This window comes from Ursus maritimus, unplaced genomic scaffold (assembly GCF_017311325.1).
Source record: "Ursus maritimus isolate PB19 unplaced genomic scaffold, ASM1731132v1 scaffold_13, whole genome shotgun sequence".
NCBI lineage: Eukaryota > Metazoa > Chordata > Mammalia > Carnivora > Ursidae > Ursus > Ursus maritimus.
The window spans coordinates 45,266,199-45,288,900 of record NW_024423675.1 but is presented as its reverse complement, the minus strand read 5'-3'; the positions used below and the strand labels follow the sequence as shown (position 1 = coordinate 45,288,900).

Here is a 22,702-nt window from a genome sequence, read left to right as displayed (position 1 = left end):
GGGATGATGGGGCTAAGGAGTGTGGTTGAAACCAGACTGGGAAGATCTTTGTGTGCTAGACCAAGTATCTGAACTTAATCCGTAGACCTGAGGAACCAGCCAGGAGTACCATGACAAGATGGGGGTGAGAGAGAGGCAGTTGGGAAAGATTACTCAGGCAACAAACAATGTGAAGGATTGATAGGATCAAGAGAGAGCAAGATGATGAGTGACACAGAAATGGAAAGTAGAGGGGCTGGACTCAGGATAATGGGTTTTAAGGCAAGTAGAAAATACAGTAGATGAGCATAATACATTCACAAAAGTGTACATAAAATGAGATGCCCAAATATATGACATAAATGTGCCATGAGTGATCAGGAATGGGTTTCCTAAAGGTGATGAGGTGATTTGAATAGCTGGAAGAAACTGGGCAGAGCCTGCTCCAGTCAGTCTTATACTTTTTTCTCTATTTTTAAATTAATGGATGCTAATTTGGAGCATCTGATGGCTCAGGACTCAGAAGCGTATCGGCATTCATGATTCTTCATTTGGTTGTCGAAATGCTTAGAGTCACAGCTCTGTATCCTACTGCAAATCACAATCACAAACGGAGCTTCTGATATGTATACTAGTTGGAGGTTAGGCCTGTCATCTGAGTAAAGCTCTGCAAGGAATTGCCTTGTCCTGCTAGCAGCCAGATCTGCTGGACCAAAACTGGTTGCAGGCTCACAGCATCCAGTGGTTGCATGTCTAGTAGGTGATACAGAATTGATTTGCTGGCACAGAAACTTACGCACATTATTTGGAGAATGAATAGAACATGCATGATTTTCTTTTCTTAGAGTCATTATCATGCCTTTCTTGTATTGTACTGGAAATATATGAAAAGGTTACTTAATAGTTCCAACTGTCACAAGTTTTATATATCTGATTTTATCCACACAGAGAATATATATTCGATGAATATTATGAGTTAAAACATCTAATGATTTTTTTTGCATGTTTTTTCCTAGCTTGTTTTGGGTTTGGAATAAGAATTTATTGTCTCATGAGTCATCATTTTTTTCTCCTTTGATCTTACCTTATAAGGTTAAATTCTGATTCTTATGGCATTTATTTCTGCCACTAAAATTGTGAGTTAAGAAAGTAGTAGTTATTCCTAAAGCCGTGGTTTTTATAACCGTAAATACAACAAAGAACATCTTAAGTGTATTGTTAAAAATATTTTCCTGAGAGTAACTCATTATTTTGTGAGAAATCTAAACTTTTGTCCAGCTATAATATTCATCTTTATAACCGTAATTTTAGAGTTATAGGGGAAATGTTAGAGCTCTGTCCACAGTCTCACTGGTGTGGGGGCAGAAAATTACTGTGAATGGATCTATCAGTATAATTGCAACAAAGAATTTGTTATAAATTGGTTGAATGTAGGGATTATGAGAGTAAGCCAGGGAGACCTGTCAAACAAGAGACAGTATGTTGGAACTTCCTCTAGCAGAGGCTTGGTTACCTGGTACTGTCAACCAAAAATGGTGTCTGACTTAAACTGAAAAGTCATTACCTTCACACTGAATTATAAACATAACTCATAACTAGATATTCGAAATGTAGGAATCTCAAGGTCAGTCTTTAGCAGCAGCGCATACAAAATATGAACTGATGCCTCATGGAAGGAGTGGAGCCCTCTTAGCAGTACTGCTCTATCGCTCTTAAACCAGATGCTTGATCCTAGTTTGGTGCCTCTGCTGTGGGTCTCAGCTCCCAGGGCCAGCCCCACCCGTGGCCCCAGGTGCACCTTCCTCATTTTGTTCTCTTTCTGAGAGGCTTTACTTCGTCCTCTCTTCTTACTTCGCTGTTTGCATTCTTTTCAAAAAGTCTGGACTGCCAGTTTCCTTACTCCTCTAACTAGACTTGCCACTCATGAGGTTTAGGGATATCAGATGTATTCCAGTCGGGAAAAGGTTTAAGAAAAATACTGGAATGTTAAGAGTAGGAGTCTTAATTTATGCCTCTCTAAAAATGCATGCCTTTGTGGAAGTTTTAAACAGCTCTGTAGAACTAATCTGTAGAAACTATGTATCATGCCAACCGCTATGATATAGCAAGCACTATTACTTTTGTTTTATATAGGAAAAAGTAAATGTCAGGTTTTTTTTTCAGCAGTTTAAGGAAAAAGAATTCAGTCTGTTAGTCTTTGGGTTCTCATGAAATAGTTTACTTTAACCTCAAAGGTTTAGATTTGTATAGTTTCATGTGCTCGCTTCGGCAGCACGTATACTAAAATTGGAAGATTTGTATAATTTCGTGAGATCATCTCACCCTTTGCCTTTGAATATTGTCTTCAACTGTAGGTAGTTTTAGAGGTCTTTTTTCACTGAAATCTTTAACCACTCAAAAGTTAAAATGTACTTTTTATAAAAGAAATCAGATTATTAGGCACACATAGTGAACTTGATTTTTTACATGTAATTCTAAAACTTCTAATTAAGAAGTTTATTTTCGTGCTTGCCTTAGCATAAATAAGAAAGTCTATTTAAAGTATTGTTAGTTTTTATTATTTCATGGTATCAGCTTGGCATTTTTAATGCAAAGTCTGTATTTCCTCCCATTTGTCTCTAGGATACCGCTATTGTTCATCCAGTTCCCATTCGTATGACTCCAAGCAAAATCCACATGCAGGAAATGGAACTGAAAAGAACTGGCAGTGGTAAGGAAGCTGTTGCTGGCTTGTATTTTAGATTAGTGTCAAACCGAAATACACAAATAATTATTCTTTGATGGCTCAGATTTCTTTCATACTTGTTTATTTTTTAACTGTAATTTCTACAAGTATACGTACATATGTATGCTGGTATTTATTGTTCAATTTATATTACAGTTTCAAAAGGGAAACTGTTGAGGGGCGCCTGAATGGTTCAGTCGGTTGGGCACCCGACTCTTGATTTTGGCTCAGGTCATGATCTCAGGGTCCTGGGATCCAGCCCTGTGTCGGCCTCCAAGCTCAGTGGGGAGTCTGCTTGAGGATTCTCTCTCTCTCTCTCTCTGCATCCCTCCCCATTCTCCTGCAGGAGTTCTGTCTCTCCCTCTCTCAAATACATAAATAAATCTTTTTAAAAATTTTAAGAAAAGGGAAACTGTTGTATTTATGTTACAAAGTTTTAAAATAAGGACACTTGGAAAGGTGGCTTTTCTAATACCTTGTGGGTTGTTTTTTTTTTTTTAAGATTTTATTTATTTTAGAGTACGTGTAAGCAGGGAGTTGGGGGGGGTATTGGGAAGTGCAGAAGGAAAGGGAGAGAGGATCTTAAGTAGGCTCCATGCCTGATGCAGGTCCTGAGCCGAAATCAAGAGTGGGTTGTTCGGGATGCCTGGGTGGCTCAGTCGGTTAAGCCGCTGCCTTCGGCTCAGGTCATGATCCCAGTGTGCTGGGATCGAGTCCTACGGGACTCCTCGCTCAGCGGGGATCCTGCTTCTCCCTCTGCCTGCTCTGCCTGCCCTGCCTGCCGCTCCCCCTACTTGTGCTTTCTATCTCTGACAAAAAAAAAAAAAAAAAAGTTGGTTGTTTAACTGACTGAGCCACCCACGTGCCCCTACCCTGTGGGTTTTTATGATAACTGCTGCGAACTTACATTTAAAGTATGTTCAGATTTTAACTGAAGAGGTAGACCTTAAAATAAATTTTGGCTTTGAAATTGTTTTGCTTAAACTCGTGAAGTTTCTCCTCATTTTAGATTAAATGTTTTAGTTAGAGGTATATGTATTTTCTTAGAAGTGTATTTATTTTCTGTATAAGTCAACATCATAAATTACTTATTTTATAACCATTTGTGTGATGTTTTAAGCAGTTACTTTGAAAGGATAAAATTAACAAAGTATGAACAAGTAAATTGACTTTTTTATTATAATCTATCTTCTGTTATGGCAGAAAACAAAATTCTGTATGAACAAGCTTATATTTTTATTAAAAATGCTATTTTGGGTTGTATCTCATGAGGTTTACCTCTACTTCTTTGGAATATGTAAATGAAATCTTATACTCTGAAGTTGATGAATTTATTAATTCAATTCTTGTATTTTTACCTATTAATTCTCTACTAGATCATACTAATCCCACTAGCCCATTACTTGTGAAACCATCTGACCTGTCAGAGGAAAGTAAGATAAATTCATCGGTGAAATTTGCTTCTGGAAATACTGTAGGTAAGTGAAAAATAACATTACAGTTTCCATTTGAAGTTGATTAAGTCTGGATTTAGAATCTGAATAATCAAATGTATAGCTATTTCATATTACCTTTACTGAATAGAGACTCTAGTAGTTAACCCTTTTAAATACCATATCCTCTGTGTGAGTAAATGGTTGCTTATTGCCACCTGGACCTGCTTTTCTTAGCCATCCCTCTCGGTTAGCCACGTTTAGTCCATGGGCTCTTCCCACTCGTTCCTTTGTCTCACAAGAAATTGTGTGTACATTCATATATTCAGCCTGTGCTAAAGGAATAGTATGTGGCAGGCTCTGTTCTAGATACTGGGGATTCAGCAGTTAAAACAGAAAAAAAATCGTTGCCCTTATGGAGCTTACATAATGGGGGATGTAAGAGAAAAAAACAAAAAGAAAAATCTTAATTCTCGTCTTAGATAATTAACACACTGGATAAGAATAAAGCTGAGAAAGGGAAGAGGGAGTGATATCTTAAATAAGGTGGTCAAAGAAGACCTTACCAAAAGATGACATTTGGGTTAAAACTTGAAGATGAGGGATTTGGCTATGAATATCTGGGGGAAGGACGTTTCAGGCATAGGAAACAGCACATGTGAAGCCCTGATTTAGAAAACTGCCTTCTGCTGGGAACAGCAGGCAAACACCTGGAATAGAATCAGTTAGCGTAGTTGGCAGGCAGAAGTAGCAAGTGGTAGAGGAGTAATCAGGGAGCAGTGTAAGAGTGACTTTTACTGAATCAGACAAAAAGCCATTAGAAGGTTTCGAATGGGGAAGTGATGTGGTCTGACCCCCCCCCTTTTTTTTAACGAGGATCACTATGCTGTATTGGTAATAGGCCCCAAGAAAGCAAGAGTCAAAACAGGAAAGACCATTTTAAAAACAATTAGAATAATACAGACAAGAGAAGAGGATGACTTGGCCTAGGGTGGTAGCAGTTGAAGTGCTGAGAAGTGGTCAGATCAGATTCTGGCTATATTTTGTAAGAAAAGAGCATAGGATTTGCTTACCTGTGTGATACAGGATGGGGGTGGGAGGTCATGGGCAATTGAGGGAATTTTGGTCTGAGCCACTGGGACTTGAGGAAGGCTGTAATAGCAGTAGGTTTGTTGGGGGGAAACAACAGTTGAGTTTTGGACATTTCAAGTTTGAAATGCCTGTTGGTACATCCAAATGGAAATATGTTAGTTTTAGCATCATTCCTGTACCAATTAAACAATTCAGTTATTTGCTAAGAAAAAGGAAAGGGATACATTTTGAAATGAAACTAAACCAAATAACCAGTCCCTTCAGTTTATAATCCTTGAAAGTAAGTGTTCCTTCACATTGTCCCTGAGTTTCTATTTTAAAATTTGTCATTGCATCACAGCCATTAGTCTGCCCCTGGGACTCTGCTCCTTCATAAGATTTTCAGGATTTGGAAATGATATTTTCTCAGGTGAAAAATGGGGAACATCTGGCTAATCTCATAAATTTTATTGTCTAAGCATATTTTTTATTCATATATTAATTTGTCTCCATTATAACTTGCTTGTGTAGTATTCCGTTGTGTAAATGTGCCATGGTTTATTTGATTTCTATTTAATTTTTTACATTTAATAACACTAGGGTGAACTGTTAACCTATTAGCCAGTTTTTAAATATCTCTGATTTGAAATAATAATTATTATATTTGTTTAGCACATATAGGGTAAAAAGTGAATAAAAGATTATTATTAAATAGGATATATTCCATTTATCAGCAGATGGGTACAGTAGTTCAGACTCTTTTACTTCGGACCCAGAACAGATTGGAAACAATGTAACTCATCAAAGGTCAGTATTTCTGTCAATAAAAAGCATATTAAAATATCTTATTACAGGGGCGCCTGGGTGGCGCAGTCGTTAAGCGTCTGCCTTCGGCTCAGGGCGTGATCCTGGCGTTCCGGGATCGAGTCCCACATCGGGCTCCTTGGCTGGGAGCCTGCTTCTTCCTCTCCCCTGCTTGTGTTCCCTCTCTCGCTGGCTGTCTTTCTGTCACATAAATAAATAAAATCTTTAAAAAAAAATCTTATTACATTTTAATATTAAGAATTATTTTAGACCCAGGTATGAATTACTTTCCTCTATTCTTCAGTTCTCTGAAGGCTGTTACGTTACCTGTTGATTTACATAGAAGGGAAATAATTTTGATTTATTTCAACTTTAGTAGGAAAGCAAGAGGCACTTTTACTGTTCCCATGGTATTCTGTAGAAGGCCTAGAAAGAGCTGTAGTAGTATTAGCAGTTTAATACAGTCCTTTTTGTAGGTAAACAGTTGAGAGTCTGTTTAAGTAATAAATGCACAGATTTCCTTGTATAGCCTTCGGCAAGTGCCCACAGAATTCTGTGTTTTAAGATGCCATCTAGAAACACACAGCGTAGTGTTGGGGTACCTACTCTGAAGATCTGCGTTACATATAACTTCTCAGGCACAAATAAAGAAGGCATGGGATAGGGTGAAGGTGGCAAGGGATATGTCTGCCAGGGCTTAACCATCCACTGAAAATTGTGTGCGGGACAGAAGCATCTTTTTTCCCTCATCTTTTTACGTGCTAAGTATCCTTTTGCCATATGTTTGGAGTATATAAAGACTCGTAATACAGAATCTCGGAAGAAGTCAAAGACTGCTTCTTTGTATAATTATATCTCTTCAGTCATCTTGGATTTTATTTTCCTTTTTATCTCTACAAGTGAGGATCAGGTTCCCAGAGTACATGAGACTCTTTTCAGAGTATAGAAGACTTTGGTGGCACAAAAGTGAATCTCTAGGGCGGGTCCAGAATGAGCACAGCCACCACTACAGTGAGATTGCCTGCGGGGATGCGGGAATGGGCGCCTCAAGTAGTTGAGCCAGATTTTATTTACCAAACTGTAAACTGTAAATCAGGTGAAAGCTAGCCATGTCTGAAAGTCAAGTTTCCCCTTTTAGAAAATGGTTTTTCAAACTAATTCTATCTTTAATTGAATGGGAAAATGTTACTAGGTCTGTAGTGTCTACCTTGAATTCATGTTAATAATGAACTTTCTTTTCAAATTTTTTTGAATTTTAAAAAATGTATAATTATGCTTCGTAAAAAAGGTTATTTGCCACATTAAATAATTACTTGTTTAATGCATATCATAAACAGTCCTGTCCTTATTCATTTTAATACTTACATACCTGCTTGAGAAAATGTCACACCAATAATCCTTTGCTGTGTAGCCAAGTTTGAATGCTTAAAAAGAAAAAAGCTCCAATACCAGTAGCATGACCAGTTGTAACGGGGTGAATTTTATAGGTCGCATTCAGGAACGTCACCTGATAACACTGCACCACCACCTCCCCCTCCAAGGCCACAGCCTTCTCATTCCAGATCATCCTCTTTAGATATGAATCGGACCTTTGCAGTCACCACAGGTAGGGGATAGAGAACCATAGTATCTATTATCATTTGATTTTAAAGTTCATTAAAGAGCACAACATTTTGTTTTATTTTCTCTTACTCTGCCTTATTTTTTTATTTATCTGAAGAAAAACTTTGAGTTTAAAAGGTGTCATATGAGAGGGAAATTTTTTTTTTTAATGTGTTTGAGTGAAAATGATAAAGATGGGAAACCTGAGAGATGCCTCGAGAGATTTTAAAACAACCATGTGGAGAGTTCAAGGAGGGAGAGCTGATAGGTCTTCAGTTAGCTGACGAAGGAGAGAGAAGACTCATAACTTACTCCAAGGTTTTAATTTTTATATAACTGGTTTTATTGTTATTAATAAATGTTGATCAAAATAGAAAAGTTAGGACCCAGAGGGTGATGATGTTCTGTTTTTGGATGTTATGGGTTTAGAATGATGAGGAAAAGGGGATGTAATAGTAGGCCATTGGACTTGGGCTAAGAAAGATTGTATTATTTGAGAATGATTTACATAGAAATGATTGAGTGAAGTATTAAATTCAAAGAGAAAATTTGGAAGTCTGCATATTTTGTAGCCAAAGAGCATTCAGAAATAGAAGAAAGCCAAGAGTGTTCAGTATTAGGGAAACAAGCATGTCAAGAGTGCCTTGTGCAATAGAATAAGAGAAGTGAGGTCTGAGGTAGAGCGCCTGGGTGGCTCAGTTGGTTCAGCATCCAACTCTTGATCTCAGCTCAGGTCTTGATATCAGGGTCATGAGTTCAAGCCCCACACTGGGCTCCACGCTGGCTGTGGAGCCTACAAAATAAAATAACTCCCTAAAAAAAAAAAAGATATGAGGTCTGAGAAATGGCCATGAGGCTTGGTCATTAGGTCATCTCTAGATAGTTTTACAAGATAATAAATGCCTTCCAATACTTATCAAGCATTCTTAGAAGTCTTTTTCATTTGATCACATTCCTTCTGCCTGTTTGTTCTACTGTTTACTAAAAAGATGGCTTGTGTATTTACTCAGGACAACAACAGGCTGGAGTTGTTGCCCATCCTCCTGCAGTGCCTCCAAGACCACAGCCCTCACAGGTAATTCTCCAGTGTGTTCATTACTGAACAATTACATTTGTCTGTTAGTGTTTGCTTCTACTCTAGAATTATTTTGAAGATCAGGAATTACCTAATTGTCATTCTCAATGAGCAGTCTGTTCAGGGAAGCCGAGTCTTATTTTGGAAGTCAAGAATAATGATTGAAATTATTTTTTTGAAAGAAACTTAGAAGTGGACCAAATGATAATGTCTTGATAACAGAAGGTTTAGTGGAGAAAACGGTGGGTTGGAAGATAGGAGATGTTATCCCTGTGTGTCGTGGGTCTAGAAAAGGCTCCGAGCCCTCGCTGCGTCTCCCTGGAACTGTTACTCTGTCAGTAAAGGAAATGTAAGATGACGTCTTCATCCCTGCCAGGTCGAAGTTGTTCCCATCTAGTATGTTCTAAGACAGATTCTGGATTATAGCTGACAGTATTATGTGACTGACTGGCCGACTGCCTTTTATGTGAATGAATTTGTTTGATTTTCTGAGTTAGATTCTTACACTGAAGTTGGTTATTTGAAGTTGAAAAGATAGTTTCTTGGGGTGCCTGGGTGGCTCAGTCGTTAAGCGTCTGCCTTCGGCTCAGGACGTGATCCCAGCGTTCTGGGATTGAGCCCCACATCAGGCTCCTCCACTGGGAGTCTGCTTCTTCCTCTCCCACTCCCCCTGCTTGTGTTCCCTCTCTCACTGGCTGTTTCTCTCTGTCAAATAAATAAATAAAATCTTTAAAAAAAAAAAGATGGTTTCTTAATCGTAAAAGATACTGAAATTTGAATATTTCGTTTATCTAAAGTACCAGCGAAAATACTTGTATTGGGTTGAGCTGTGAAACCCAGTGAGTTTGTCACTTGACTCAAGAACCAGTCCATTAGGGAGGATAGACCTATAAACAACAATTATAATAGAAGGGCTGCACTAGATGTATTTAACAGCTTTACTAACTAGTAAAGTCAAGGATCACATTGGAAAGGTGTAAGTAAAATGAAGGAAGTGAGACTTTAAGCAGAGACTTGAGAGATCAAGTAGTAGTTCTTGGGGAGAGGGCACTCCAGTCAGAAGGAATGACATTGCCTGACATATTCAAGGGAACAGGAGTTCATTCAGTGCCACTGGAGTGATGGGGAGTGAGACTGAAGAGGTGGAAAGGGGCAGATACGTCTGTATTGTACTAGGAAGGACAGAATCCTTCTTCTAGGAGAGAGAATGTTTAAAGGGTAAGCAGGAAAGAGCCTGCAGATTGATTCCTATAGCATTCTGTACTTCTGTTGTCATGAAACTCCTCACACATAAGTCCTTGTGTACTTGTCTCTTACCCTGCCCTGATGTGTCCGCTTCATTAGGGCATGGGCCTTATTTGTTCGTTCACTGTTATTTCCATAGTGCTTGGCCAAAAGTTACATTCTCACATGTATTTTTGGATTGAAGAGTTTAGAAGGATTGCTCTGGCAAAGGAGTGGAGGACGAACTGAAGGGAAGCAGACACACGTTGGGAGGATAGTTAGAGCAGTGGTTTTCACACTTTAAAATAACCTTTTTAGAAACTTTTTTTAAAATAACTTGTTAAAAGCACAAACTATTGTGTAGTAGCCTAATTAAGAAAAAAGTAGATGCAAGTGGAGAGTCAGAGAGTAGGGCCAGACCCTCCCTCTTTTTTGATGTACTTTCTTTGCAATAAGAATTTTGTACAAGTATCTTTCTTATTGTAGGTTTGTCATCTTAATTTTTTGAGTGTCTCAGCATTCCATGTAGGTTTTTAGAGCTAGATGCCACTGTCGCTCATCTCCCTGAATTTACAGATAACAAAGCATCTGTACAGTATATTTTCAAAGCGGAAGACTGCTGACAGTGATAGACTAATAAGATATGTGCTCTTCCATCCTAACCTGTGTGTAGGCTCCTGGTCCCGTTGTGCATCGCCCAGTGGATGCCGATGGCCTAATAACTCACACTAGTACCTCACCTCAGCAGATACCAGAACAACCAAATTTTGCAGATTTCAGCCAGTTCGAAGTATTTGCTGCATCAAACGTCAATGAAGAACAAGATGATGAAGCCGAGAAACATCCAGACATCTTGCCGGTCAGTTTTCAAGGGCTTGTCTGATCTTCTGCTGGGAAGCTCTTTCCATGTTGTATTCATAAGCAGTTCTGTAAACAGAGGAACCTCTAAAAGAGCAGATACTAGAGTGGACATCAGCGAGTAAAACATCTGCTGCTTTAGAGAATTTATATTCCCTAGGTCTGTGCTTCTTAATTACTTAACTGGCCTTAGATACCCGCTGGTTACAATATAATGCCTAATAAGAATCAGAATCTGGGTGGGAGTTAGTGTCATGGGAAAAGGTACAAACACAACCATCTGGGCGTGGCTAAAACACCGCTCGGGGGCTTGCATCTGATGTGTGATTTGGTGAAGATTTTCATGTGACAAGTGGCTATGGTTACCATAGCTATACTCCATTCATATGATAGTAAGTCACTTTATTAGACCTACAGATTCAATCTTTGCAGACAGTGTTCTGGGAGACGCTGTTCAGTTCTAGTGGCAAGAACTTCTACTAGCCACTTCGTCCAACCTGAAACTTTCTGCCTAGCCCTGGGGCCACTCGGGGTATGGCCTGTGCTTCCAGGAAGGAGGGGAGGACCTGAAGGGAAGTATGGATGTGCACAGGGTACAGGTACTCACGCCTCTAAGGTGGAGGCATCCCCTCCCCCAACCACAAGAACTTGCCAAACGGTCCTGGCTGCATCCTCAGCCCTCCCCTGCTCTCTGCCCTTCCATGGTAGAGAATGGTCATCTTACGGGGTTTTCTCACATTCCTTATTCTCAGAATGAATATTTTCTTAACATTTTACTCTCTGATTTGTTAACATACATATTTATACATACTATATAATTGTATACTGCTTATGTATAATTAGGACAATAATATATTCATCTCTAGGTTGAAAAAGCTTCTGATTCTGCAAGTTCTCTTCGAGTTGCCAAAACAGATAGTAAAATTGAAGAAAAGACAGCTGCTAGTGTTCCCGCCAATGTGGTACGTGAAGTCTTCTGTATGTATTTTGTACATATAAAAAGTTAAATGACATTGTTTTTACTCTGTAAGATTTTAAAGATGATGAAAATCTTAGAAATAAAGTTAACTGCAGAGAGCGTCTAAGCCATTCCACTGCCTTAAACTGTAATATATTTGGTCTGTCTCAGAACAGGGTCTGCCTGTTTAAAAATTCTAGGAGATGATAGTCTGTCATCTAGTATGTGCCATAGATTCTCAGGATTTATCTGGTAATGACATTCTTCCACGTATAGAAAGTAAAACTTCCTTATTGGTCAAATTTCGTTTGTTTTATTGCAGTCTTCAGTGTCATAGAGAAAAATTACCAGCCCTCTAAGGATGTAATACTCTGTGCTCTTTTTCTTTGACTGTTTTGGGGATAATTTTCCCCCCAGCATTTTCTTATGAAAATATTTAAATAGGGGCACCTGGGTGGCTCAGTCGTTAAGCGTCTGCCTTCAGCTCAGGGCATGATCCTGGCGTTCTGGGATCGAGCCCCACATCAGGCTCCTCTACTGGGAGCCTGCTTCTTCCTCTCCCACTCCCCCTGCTTGTGTTCCCTCTCTCGCTGGCTATCTCTCTCTGTCAAATAAATAAATAAAATCTTTTAAAAAAAAAAAAAAAGAAAATGTTTAAACATACAGTAAGGTTGAGAGAATTTTACATTGTATACATCAGTAAGCCCACATCTTGACTGTACCATTAATATTTTACTATACTTGCATTATCACATATCTGACCATCTGTCTATCTATCTACATCAATCCTTCTTACCTGTTTTTTATATTTCAAAGTAAATTATAGATATTTGCATGTTTTTCCATTGAAAGAAATGTTTTAGTAATTTTTTTTCCTGTTATCACCCAGACATTCCCAATAGTTATTACAGCATGTGTTTCTGAGAGTGCTTAAATTCTACTTTCTGGACACTTTATTTTTTTACTATATTTCTGTGATATTTTTTAATAGTGAATTTTATTTTTGTCAGGTCACAGCAACAAGTTAAAAATAGCACTTAACTAAAGATATGGCAATTGAGTGTCGTTTTTATTAACAGATCAAATCAGGTTATGGTAGATACCAAAACACCATATTTGAATCTGTTGAGGGAAGATTCATAGTTTCCAACAAAATGTCCACTCATATTCAAGAGTTGCAGTTATTTTGTGCATCTTAGTTGTGAGTTTTTAAAGAATTGCCTAGCTTTCTACTTTATAAATTGCTTTATTAAAATGACATGTTTTAGTATTTTTGAATAGGAAATCCGATGTTGATAATGGATGCATATTTCTGGAGACTCCCCCTTTTTTTTTTTTTTAAAGTATTATTTGAGAGAGAGCACGAATTGGGGGGGAATCGGAGGGAGAGGGAGAAGCAGGCTCCCCACTGAGCGGGGAACCTTACACAGAGCCCAATCCCAGGATCCTGAGATCATGACCTGAGCCAAAGCAGATGCTTAACCTACTGAGCCATGCAGGCACCCCTGGAGACACCCTTTTATATTTATTGAACAGTATATATATTGAGCATCTTTCTTGTTAATATTTAAATTGTGAACATTACAGTTTTGAGTCAGATTTAGGCCTCAAGGAGCTTATGTTACCCTTTTTTAAAAAAGTGTCTGGTTAGGTACATTTCACAGTTGTGATGTCAACCAGGAACACCCTTTTGCACTGAAATTTAACTTAGCTGTGTTACAAATACATATTAAAGTGGGACAGGTGACTTTTAATTTTTGGAGATGAAGCAGTTTAAAGAAAGCAAATGATGTTGGTAAAGTGCTGAGTAACCGTGAATGTCTTCAAGACATGTTAACAGACTTCTTCTCTTGTAGAGCAAAGGCACCACACCGCTTGCTCCACCACCGAAACCTGTTCGAAGAAGATTGAAATCAGAAGATGAGTTAAGGCCAGAAGTTGATGAACACACACAAAAGACAGGTGTCTTAGCCGCTGTGCTTGCATCACAGCCTTCTATCCCTAGGTAATCAGAGCTGTTGCTGAACAAACATAATGACTAGGAGCACAAAGCCCAACAAGTCACGGATCAAAATGGAAGAAATTATGGCCAGACTAGCTCTCGTGGAGCAGAGGTTCTTTGCTGCTCTTCTTTCAGAGTTTTCTCTTATGAGTAGGTCTAACATTCTCCCCACATCCCCCTCTCCATTATCAGGTTCAATTCCAATTTCATTTTAACAACCTAAAAGCAAACCCTAGAGCAGATTTTTTTTTTTATTATATTCGGTTAGCCACCATATAGTACATCATTCGTTTTTGATGTAGTCTTCAATGATTCAATAGTCTGGAGCAGATTTTTTAAAAATTAATAGTGTAGAGTAACACTAAGATTTTAACTATGGTTGTCCTAGAACAAGAATCGGCCAACTAGGCCTCGTGGGCCACATTCATTCCATGGCCTGTTTTTGTAAGGCCCAGAGCTAAAAATGGCTTTTACATTTGTGTAAAAAAGAGAAGGGAGAAGGAAAGAAAAGAAAAAGAAACCAAAAACAAGAATATGCTGCAGAAATCATATGGCCCACAAAATAAAATATTTACTATTTGGTTGTTGATAGAAAACAGTTGCTGATGCCTGCTCTGGACTAACTTAAACTCGGGTGATTCTACAGAAGAAGAATTAAAACAATAACAATAATACTTAAGCTTCTAAAGCTTAGATACTTTTGGTTGACCATTGAAACTGAGCAGGTGTGGTTGAGCTGTGCTGTTAAGGCAAAAGATGCTCCCTCTACTTTGTGGATTCAGAGAGAGGTCGGGGGAGAATGGAGAGAATTTAAAGATAAGAAATGACAGTCATGTTTTCTTGCCCTCTTTATCTTCTCAGGTCTGTTGGGAAAGATAAGAAAGCAATTCAGGCATCAATTAGACGCAATAAGGAAACCAACACAGTTTTGGCCAGATTGAATAGTGAATTGCAGCAACAATTAAAGGTATTCTGAATCTTTACTTGGGAAGTTCCATGGACTCAGAACATCTCAGTTAACTGCAACTTAGAAGTGATCCAGCAATTCTTAGGCTAGTATGAAACTTCCAGGGTAGCAAGAGAAACGTGTATCTAAAATGTTCTTTACATCTTTGAATCTTTGTATATTAAAAGGAGCTTTGTATATTCAATTCTGATCTGATTATCTTACCATATATATATATGGCATCACTGTTCCTATAATGTTCCTGAACTTTCATAATGAAACCCAAGAGAGGAAATTTTGTAACTTTGGGTACCTCCAAGATCATATATGTGGTTCTCTACACTCTTACTTAATTCTAAGATGATTTGAGTATTGTCAGTTCATCCTTTAAAGACTACTCAGATTCTATTAAAGGGAGTTAAACAGGTCTAAAGAAGATGGGGACAGTTGAGATCATTTTGCGTGTGGAAAAGATAAAGCAGGCCTTAAGTAAAAATGATGCTTTTGGCCAGTGTGTACTCCCATCATTTATACTTGAGAGGAATGGGTTTGTTTTTCTTTCTTACTACTATGATTTCTTTGAATCTCTACAAATAAAAATTAGAATCATTTATGGTTTGCCAACATTAAGCATTCATATCTTGTAAACCATTGGCTCTCACATCTTAATGTGTATACAGTTAATCAGGGGTTGTGCTAAAATGCAAATTCTGATTCATATTAGGCATGGAGTGGGACCTGAGAATTCTGCATTTCTCATAAGCTTCCAGATGATGGAAATGCTGCTGGACTGTTGGTCCCACTTTGAGTAGCAAGGTTGTAAACCACAAAGATGAGGAGAAAAGAGCCCATGGAAGTGTAAAATGAATGCAGTTAGTTTGTTCCCATAACATTCTGTTTGTATCCCTCATCTAGCATTTATCACACTATCTGGAATTATTATCTATGGCACATTTCTCTCTCTGTCCTACTAAAATGAACTTACTGAGAGTAAATCATAATTTTTTCTGTTCAGGGTGACCATATATATGTTGTCCAAACCAAAGTACTTTTGAGAGAGAGAGAGAGGGATGTGTTAATGTTCAGGCAGGACATCAGAAGTCAACTAGGACTCCTAGATAAATTCGTAATCATCTCGTCTCTATCCCCAAAACCTAGCACTTGTAGGATTAGATAAATATCTGTGAATGAATGATATTTTTGTATAGCTCTTTGATCAAAGAAGGTATCTGTAATCATTCTCTGATTGTGAATTTGGTCTGTTGTAAAGGATGAATGTAAAAACTAAGGATAAGCTTGCCATACATTGACAATGAAAATTTTGTTGGCAAATGTTTTTTTGAAGAACTAAAGGTGCCTATAGAAACATGTATATAGGAGCTATTTTAAAAATCACTTTTCTCATTATCTCGAACAGAAAATAGGAAGTATGGTACGAAATAGGAGGAGGTAGTTCTGGTTGAAACACAAAACTATCAGCATGTTGAGAAAAAAAAGAAAGTAGGTGAGCTAGGATTCGCTATCTGAAAAGACAGCTCAAAATCAACAGTGATCAGAAATTCTGATTGCAAAAAAATTTATTCTTTGTGAAACCAAAACTGGAGGTTCAGGAGTTGTGATGAGCAGATGTAATCACCAGGGCAAAGAATCTGTGTGAATCGACTCACCTACTGCTACTGCGGGGGTGGGCTTTATGCAGAATGCCTGCATTAATAGCATCATTTGCGAATACTGGCTTTTCTAATAATTAAACAAGAAGGTTTTATTACCCTGATTTATTTAGTAAGAAAAAGATTTTAAGATCATATTTTAATATTACCTGCATATAAAGAAACTACTTTGCTAAATGAAGTATCCTTTTAAAATATGAATGACTCTCCCTTCATTTTCTTAACAAATTTAAATTGTTTTCTTGATGCTGAGTTGTTAGATGTGCCTTCATTTTTATATACTTTGAAACATAACTTTGCGTCTTTTTCAGGATGTTCTTGAGGAGAGAATTTCTCTGGAAGTTCAACTGGAACAGCTTCGACCATTCTCTCACCTATAAGCCAATTGCCGTTAACTGTGAACATACCCATTTTTAAGCAGTTTTGGGTTCAAGCCAGTTTGGAGACCCAAATGTTCAGCTCACTGCTTAATTCAACATTAAATTTTATGATTCTGTTTTGCCCTATATGTTCACCTGTATTTAAGTATCTTTTATTTTTTAATTTCAACAATAAAAGGGTCAGGATGATTTTTCCTGGAGGATATATTGTGTTTGTTGGCAGAGCCCACCCTTCTTATTCCATAGCGTCAGGAATGCATAACATTGGTCCACTATGCTTATGTGGCCAGAGCCTCACACTGATTTGATTTACAGAATGGCCTTCCCATTTATATCTCAAGCACAGACTGAAATATTTGCAAAAGGAGACAAAATTAAATAAATTGTCAACTTCTTTTAGGTTTAATATTTTACATAAAACATCTATATTTTGTAAAAATCTTTAAAATGAGTTCCTACTTCATATTTGATTTGAAAGAACTGAATCGGATGAGCATTCTTTAACCCTAATCAGTGTTCAAGAGTCACGTGGTACTTTCAGGCCCTTCCATGTGAACTTGGGGGTCAGATTTTATAATCTTCCCAGTGAAAATTGAGCCGTTTCAGCAGTAACCTAAAATTTTTGTGTGAGATTTTAACTCAGCAGTCATGTAAACTTAGGAAATAGCTATGAAGTCAGGTCTTAATTGTCCCCTAGAAGCAAAGGAAACCACAAACAACGTAAGTGCTGTCCACATGCAAAACATCACCATTTTTGGCATGATTTATACACTTAACTCCCAATTAGAAACTTACGCTTATCAGTCACTACAGAGATTATTTTCAAGTAATGTTTTAAAACTTCTGAGGGTATTAATTATTCATGGAATAAATGGAAATTCCTTGATATTTCTAGTTTTACATTCAGCTATCTTGTCATTCAATCTTTGGCCATAGAGACTGGTTTTTCCTATTAACAGAGCTTCTGAAGTGTGCCCTATTCAGGATGATAAAATGTTTTAGGATTTGTTTCATATTATATGATATATACATTTTGATCACATATGTAAATTTGCATTCACTGCTAACAGCAGATATTCCCTTTATTGGTTTATTCTGTCTATGGGATCATAGATGTTAAGCTGCATGGATATATCATAACAGAATCAAAGTGTGATTTTACACTAATAAAAGAGCACAATATTTTAACTTCTCTACATTTTTTAACAAGAATTTAAATTTTTAAGAATTAGAAGGAACTTGTATGTTTGTTATTGAAAAAAGAATGTTTAAAATAGCCCAGTTCACAATCCTAGAATGTCGTAGTAGATTTTTATTATCTTAAAGGAGAATATGAAACAAAAAGGAAACTAACAACTGAAAGCTTCCAAGATCAGTATCGACTTTAAGTAAAAAATACTACTACTACTGCATACATCAGCAGAAGTTTCCAAGTGGCTAACAGGTTATGGCTTCAGTTTGTCAAATAATTAAATGAAGGTTTTAAAGGTACAGAAAACTACTGAAATTGTGTTTTGCTGTTTCTCTTCAAACGGAATTGTCTTAATTTCTTTATTTTTGTTTCTTTTTTTTAAATCTTTTATTTATTTATTTGAGAGAGACAGAGTGAGATCACGAGCAGCGGGGAGGGATAGAGGGAGAAGCAGACTCCCCACTAAGCAGGGAGCCCAATCCAGGACTCCATCCCAGGACCCCGGGATCATGACCTGAGCCTAAGGCAGACGCTTAACCAACTGAGCCACCCAGGTGCCCTTTATTTTTGTGTCTTAAAAGGTGTTTTGTTTTGTTTTGTTTTGTTTTCCCAACAGTGTTCTAATTTAACAATGTCTAATTTAACTTTTTAAAACTTCTTACCTGGAAGGTCTAAAAATTTTAATTTTGCAACCAAAAAACACAAATCACGGAAGACTTTTTAGTGCTTTGTAGTGGTTTACTTTTAATGCTCTCTGGAGGAATACATTCATATTAAGGACATATGTGACAGGCTTTTGAGTAAATTGCCATTTATATTTCTTATACATATTTTTAAATCAATAATTATATCATGAAAATTTATGAAGATATGATCATTAAGTCAACAAACTATTTTTCTAGACTGATCATTTAAGAAACACTTTTTTTCTCACTTTTTCATTAGATCATAAAACAAAACTTTAAATACACAATTATCCTTATTCTGTCAAATTGATCTAAACAATACTGTCTGTGAAAAATAACTACCAAAAGAAGTGCTTGAAAATTTTGGACTCAGATTGTTCTTACTGTACATTTCTTCACATAGGTGAACGTAGATGATAAAGTTTAAAAATTAGGAGGGACTTTATGGGTCATCCTAGTTCATTCTCCTATCATCCATGACAGATCATCCTTCTGCTTCCTACTGGATCTTCTGGAACAGAGAATACATTGTGTGTCTTTGCCAGGGAGAATTAGCGCCCATAATGTTTTCTCACTTCTCCATACTCCTTTTGATTGCACTTTGGAGTACTGACAACCATAGGAATTTATCATCCTCAGCCTCTGTAGCACAAATCCATTCACGTTTTGGACCATGAAGAATAAATGCATTCTTGATATCTGTAAAAATATTTGAGGTCCACTAATTAATCTTGGCAGGTCACAATCAAAAGAAAAGAAAATGTTTTAACATTCAAGAATTGACCAAGTCATCTTTAAGAACTTTGTGAAAACTAAAAAGGGATTCCAACAAATACAAGTCCAAATTAGAATATAACTTCCTAAAAATACTGAATAATTCAAATATAATCTAAAATGATACTGTCTTTGTGATTGTTTAATTCTAATTAACAGTTACTTTTAAAGACTGGTAGATGGTGTCATGTTCTTTAACTCTTTGTCTTGGCCACTCCAGAAGGAAGTGGAACCAGTAAAGGTCTGCACTAAGAGTTGGTGCAGGTAGAGATGCTGAGAGCTAGGCCTGGACCATCTTGTCGGAATTAAGCCAACTAGGTAGCTGAGTGCCAAGTGTCTAGCAGGTTACATAACAATGTTTCGACACAGCACAGTTGCCTAAGGGGAGATTGAAAGCAGATGTCCTACCTACCCTCTTTAATCATTCCCGGTGATTATAGATAACTAGCCCATGTCACCTGAGTTTGTCTTCTAGGTGGAAATACTTATTTTCACCTTTGGTGTTCATTTTTTTCTCAGGCTCAGATTAAAAATGAGGCTAAAGCTAAAGGGCAGGAGCCCTTTTTAAAGGGTGAGTTCCTTCTCTAAGACCTTCGTTCCCACTTTAACCTTAAGTCCTACCTTGACATGTGGTGAAAAGTATTGGAACGAGAGGTATTCCGTTCAGATTGTCTGTCCTAACAGAAACTGAAGAAAGAGAGGATCCTTTTAGGCTTGGGAAGTAGAGTGTAGGATATTAACTAAAAATAGTCATGGTAGTTTTAAGTAGGATTTCTTTTTGTAACAGACGATAGTTCTATTGAGGTTATTAATGAGTGAAATGTTTGTTACTAAACATCCTTTGCAAATCTGTCAATTACAGAAGGACTGGCAACTTGAATATGAATTTAAGGAAGAAAAGGTACATAGTCATCTGTAATAATCATTTCATCCTAGTGGAATGGAAACAGCATATAAAGATCTAAAATAGTAACATCTCTAGGCAGTTCTAGTGTAATAGAGTCCTCGTAAAATGGAAAAGTGATAGGTAAAGTATAAAATTGTAACATTTACAAGCAGTAGTGAGTAGTGGCTCTCCTGTCAGATTGCTTCAAAGAACTCAGGATGATGTCGGTTCATGCCTCCCTCTGTGATTTTTGAAAATTGTTTCCCTAATATGTAGGGTGCGTGTCTGACAGTGCCAGCATTCCTTTCTTTTTATTTCCGATAGATGAAAGCTTACATTAATCCTGAAAATATTTGGAGAACTATTTGCAAACTTGCAAATGAAAATTCCAGTCCTTTTCCTACTTTATATTTTAATAGTTAATGAGCATTATATAATACAGCTTTCTGAAGGTCTTTAACTCTTGGAAGAAAAAGAATACATACATTTGGAATCTGGAATATCCTCTACAAGCAGCCTGTGAAGGGCCACTGATGCAATGAACTGGTAGGTTGCTTTTGAAGTCCTCTCAAATGGAGTATGAGATGTGCCCCGGCTAGAAACAAGCAGTGCATCGTTGAAGAGGAAAAGACGGAGGTCACGGGTGTGTTCATAGAGCCTGTGTTAAAGTGGAGAAGGGTTACATAAGACACACACACACACACACATGCTTTATTACACAATTCACCATCTTTGCGTTGATAAGCCAATAGTTGAGGCTTTTGCCAAGTACAGACCTTTGGAATGGCTCATGGAGTTCTCAGTAGTTTTTCTTCTGGTGTGAATAGTCCCTTCTGTCTTTCAGACCACTGCTGTGGATGGGCTCAAGGTTCCTGGTGGAATGGTTTGAACTTACCCACGGGACAAGCATTCAGTGTGGGAATGTGGGGGAAAGAGACATTGAACTTTCCCTCCTTTACAACATGAATCATGCTGTAGCTGTGTTCAGCTTCTGTCAAGTTTGATATCGTGTATCTGATGTGTTTGGGCAATCTGGGGAAAGTAAGTTTTTGTTTGGTTCATCTTCAGTGTAACAGGTTGGGGTAGAGAAAAGCACAAGAGCCAATATAGTGCAAGGTGTCTTAAGTACAAAGCAGGGAAAAGAAAAGCATTTACTAGGTAGGAAATTAGAATTTTTCTAATTTTGGTTGGAGGGAAATCAATAGGTAATACACTTCATCAGTATGAAAGGCGAGAGTTCAGTGACTTCATCCTCACTGAGGGTGCTGTGATGGTCAACTGTGGGCATGTTTGTCAGCAGGCAAAATGTCACGCCCTCAGCCTCCATCTATGACCCTCTTTAGGCTGTTGTGTTGTCGGAGCCCGGTCTCGTGCTTGGTGGGCGCCAGTGTACTCCAGTACGGGTTTGCTTGTGTGAGTACTCACCAGGGAGTCAAGCAACGTGTTGGGGAGGAGCTAGGAGGAGCCCTCCACCGGTGTCCCCAGCCCCTCTCCCCCCACACCAGGAGCGGCTAAGTGAAGCCAGCTCAGTGTTTTGTTGGAGGATAACCAAAACCTTTTTTCCCTTGGAAGCATCAAGCAACCCTCAGTTACTCTAAGGAAGGGAGTCCATTTACTAGCTTGATGTACATTTTTTTATTTTTTGTCTTCACTGTCTTTGTTTATTTTTTCAATTGTCAATTTAAATCTACATAAACTTTTACGTAAATGCTAAAGTGGCATCAATCCATACCATTGGCTTTTATAAGTGTCCTTTTTTGTTTCACTTTTTCTTTTTGCTTGGCTCCCTCCTCTCTGCACTCAGGCCACCCAAGTTACCAAACTAGTACCTGTCTTTGTTTTCTTACTTGCTCGGTAATCACACATGTGTGTACATGTATACCCATCTATTTACAGGTGGGTTGCCATTATTTTACAAAAATGGTAACATCCACACTTTTTTTCTGTTTTTCTCACTTAGCAATGGAAATCACGTCAAGTTAACTGGTATGGCTTTATTATTATTTTTTTAAAAGATTTATTTGAAAGTGAGAACATGAGTGGGAGGAGAGACAGAATCTCCAGCAGACCCTACACTGAGTGTGGAGTTCGATGCAGGGCTTGATCACAGGACCCTGAGATCATGACCTGAGCTGAAATCAAGAGTCAGATGCTTAACTGACTGAGCCACCCAGGTGCCCCTTTAATTCATTCTTTTTAATGGCCAAATAATACTTTATGGTGTGGGTAGACCATCATTTATTCAACTCTTCCCCTTTTGATGCCCATTGGTTTTGTTTACAGGCTTGAGTTTTTCCTCCTTTCTCCCTTTCTCTCTCCTTCCTTTCACTAGTTCTTTATGGCCACTGTGTGCAACGTTCAAATAAACTGATCTTTACTTATAATCAAATCTCTTACACGTGTTGTTATTTCTATCAGGCTTCTGGGGGGGGTGCAG

At 37.8% G+C, this 22,702-nt stretch overlaps 2 protein-coding genes across 6 annotated transcripts in view; one reads left to right on the top strand and one right to left on the bottom strand.

Annotated features, from left to right (window-relative positions):
• REPS1 (RALBP1 associated Eps domain containing 1) overlaps window positions 1–16,916 on the top strand; it is an 80,448-nt gene extending 63,532 nt beyond the window's left edge. For 3 of the 5 annotated variants that reach the window (XM_040627849.1, XM_040627847.1, XM_040627850.1), the window contains 10 exons: window positions 2,602–2,689; window positions 4,081–4,182; window positions 5,943–6,015; window positions 7,500–7,618; window positions 8,625–8,689; window positions 10,587–10,772; window positions 11,638–11,733; window positions 13,586–13,734; window positions 14,593–14,698; window positions 16,659–16,916. In XM_040627849.1, coding sequence (XP_040483783.1) covers window positions 2,602–2,689; window positions 4,081–4,182; window positions 5,943–6,015; window positions 7,500–7,618; window positions 8,625–8,689; window positions 10,587–10,772; window positions 11,638–11,733; window positions 13,586–13,734; window positions 14,593–14,698; window positions 16,659–16,727 — 1,053 coding nt within the window. In that variant the 3' untranslated portion in view covers window positions 16,728–16,916. The remainder of the gene's footprint in view (window positions 1–2,601; window positions 2,690–4,080; window positions 4,183–5,942; window positions 6,016–7,499; window positions 7,619–8,624; window positions 8,690–10,586; window positions 10,773–11,637; window positions 11,734–13,585; window positions 13,735–14,592; window positions 14,699–16,658) is intronic. The other 2 variants (XM_040627848.1, XM_040627851.1) reach the window with 1 other exon arrangement.
• Window positions 16,917–18,471: 1,555 nt separating this feature from the next.
• ECT2L (epithelial cell transforming 2 like) overlaps window positions 18,472–22,702 on the bottom strand; it is a 69,594-nt gene continuing 65,363 nt past the window's right edge. The window contains exons 19-20 of the mRNA XM_008691050.2: window positions 20,751–20,923; window positions 18,472–19,304 (exon numbers count right to left, since the gene is read on the bottom strand). Of these exons, the coding sequence (XP_008689272.1) occupies window positions 19,177–19,304; window positions 20,751–20,923 (301 nt within the window). The 3' untranslated portion in view covers window positions 18,472–19,176. The remainder of the gene's footprint in view (window positions 19,305–20,750; window positions 20,924–22,702) is intronic.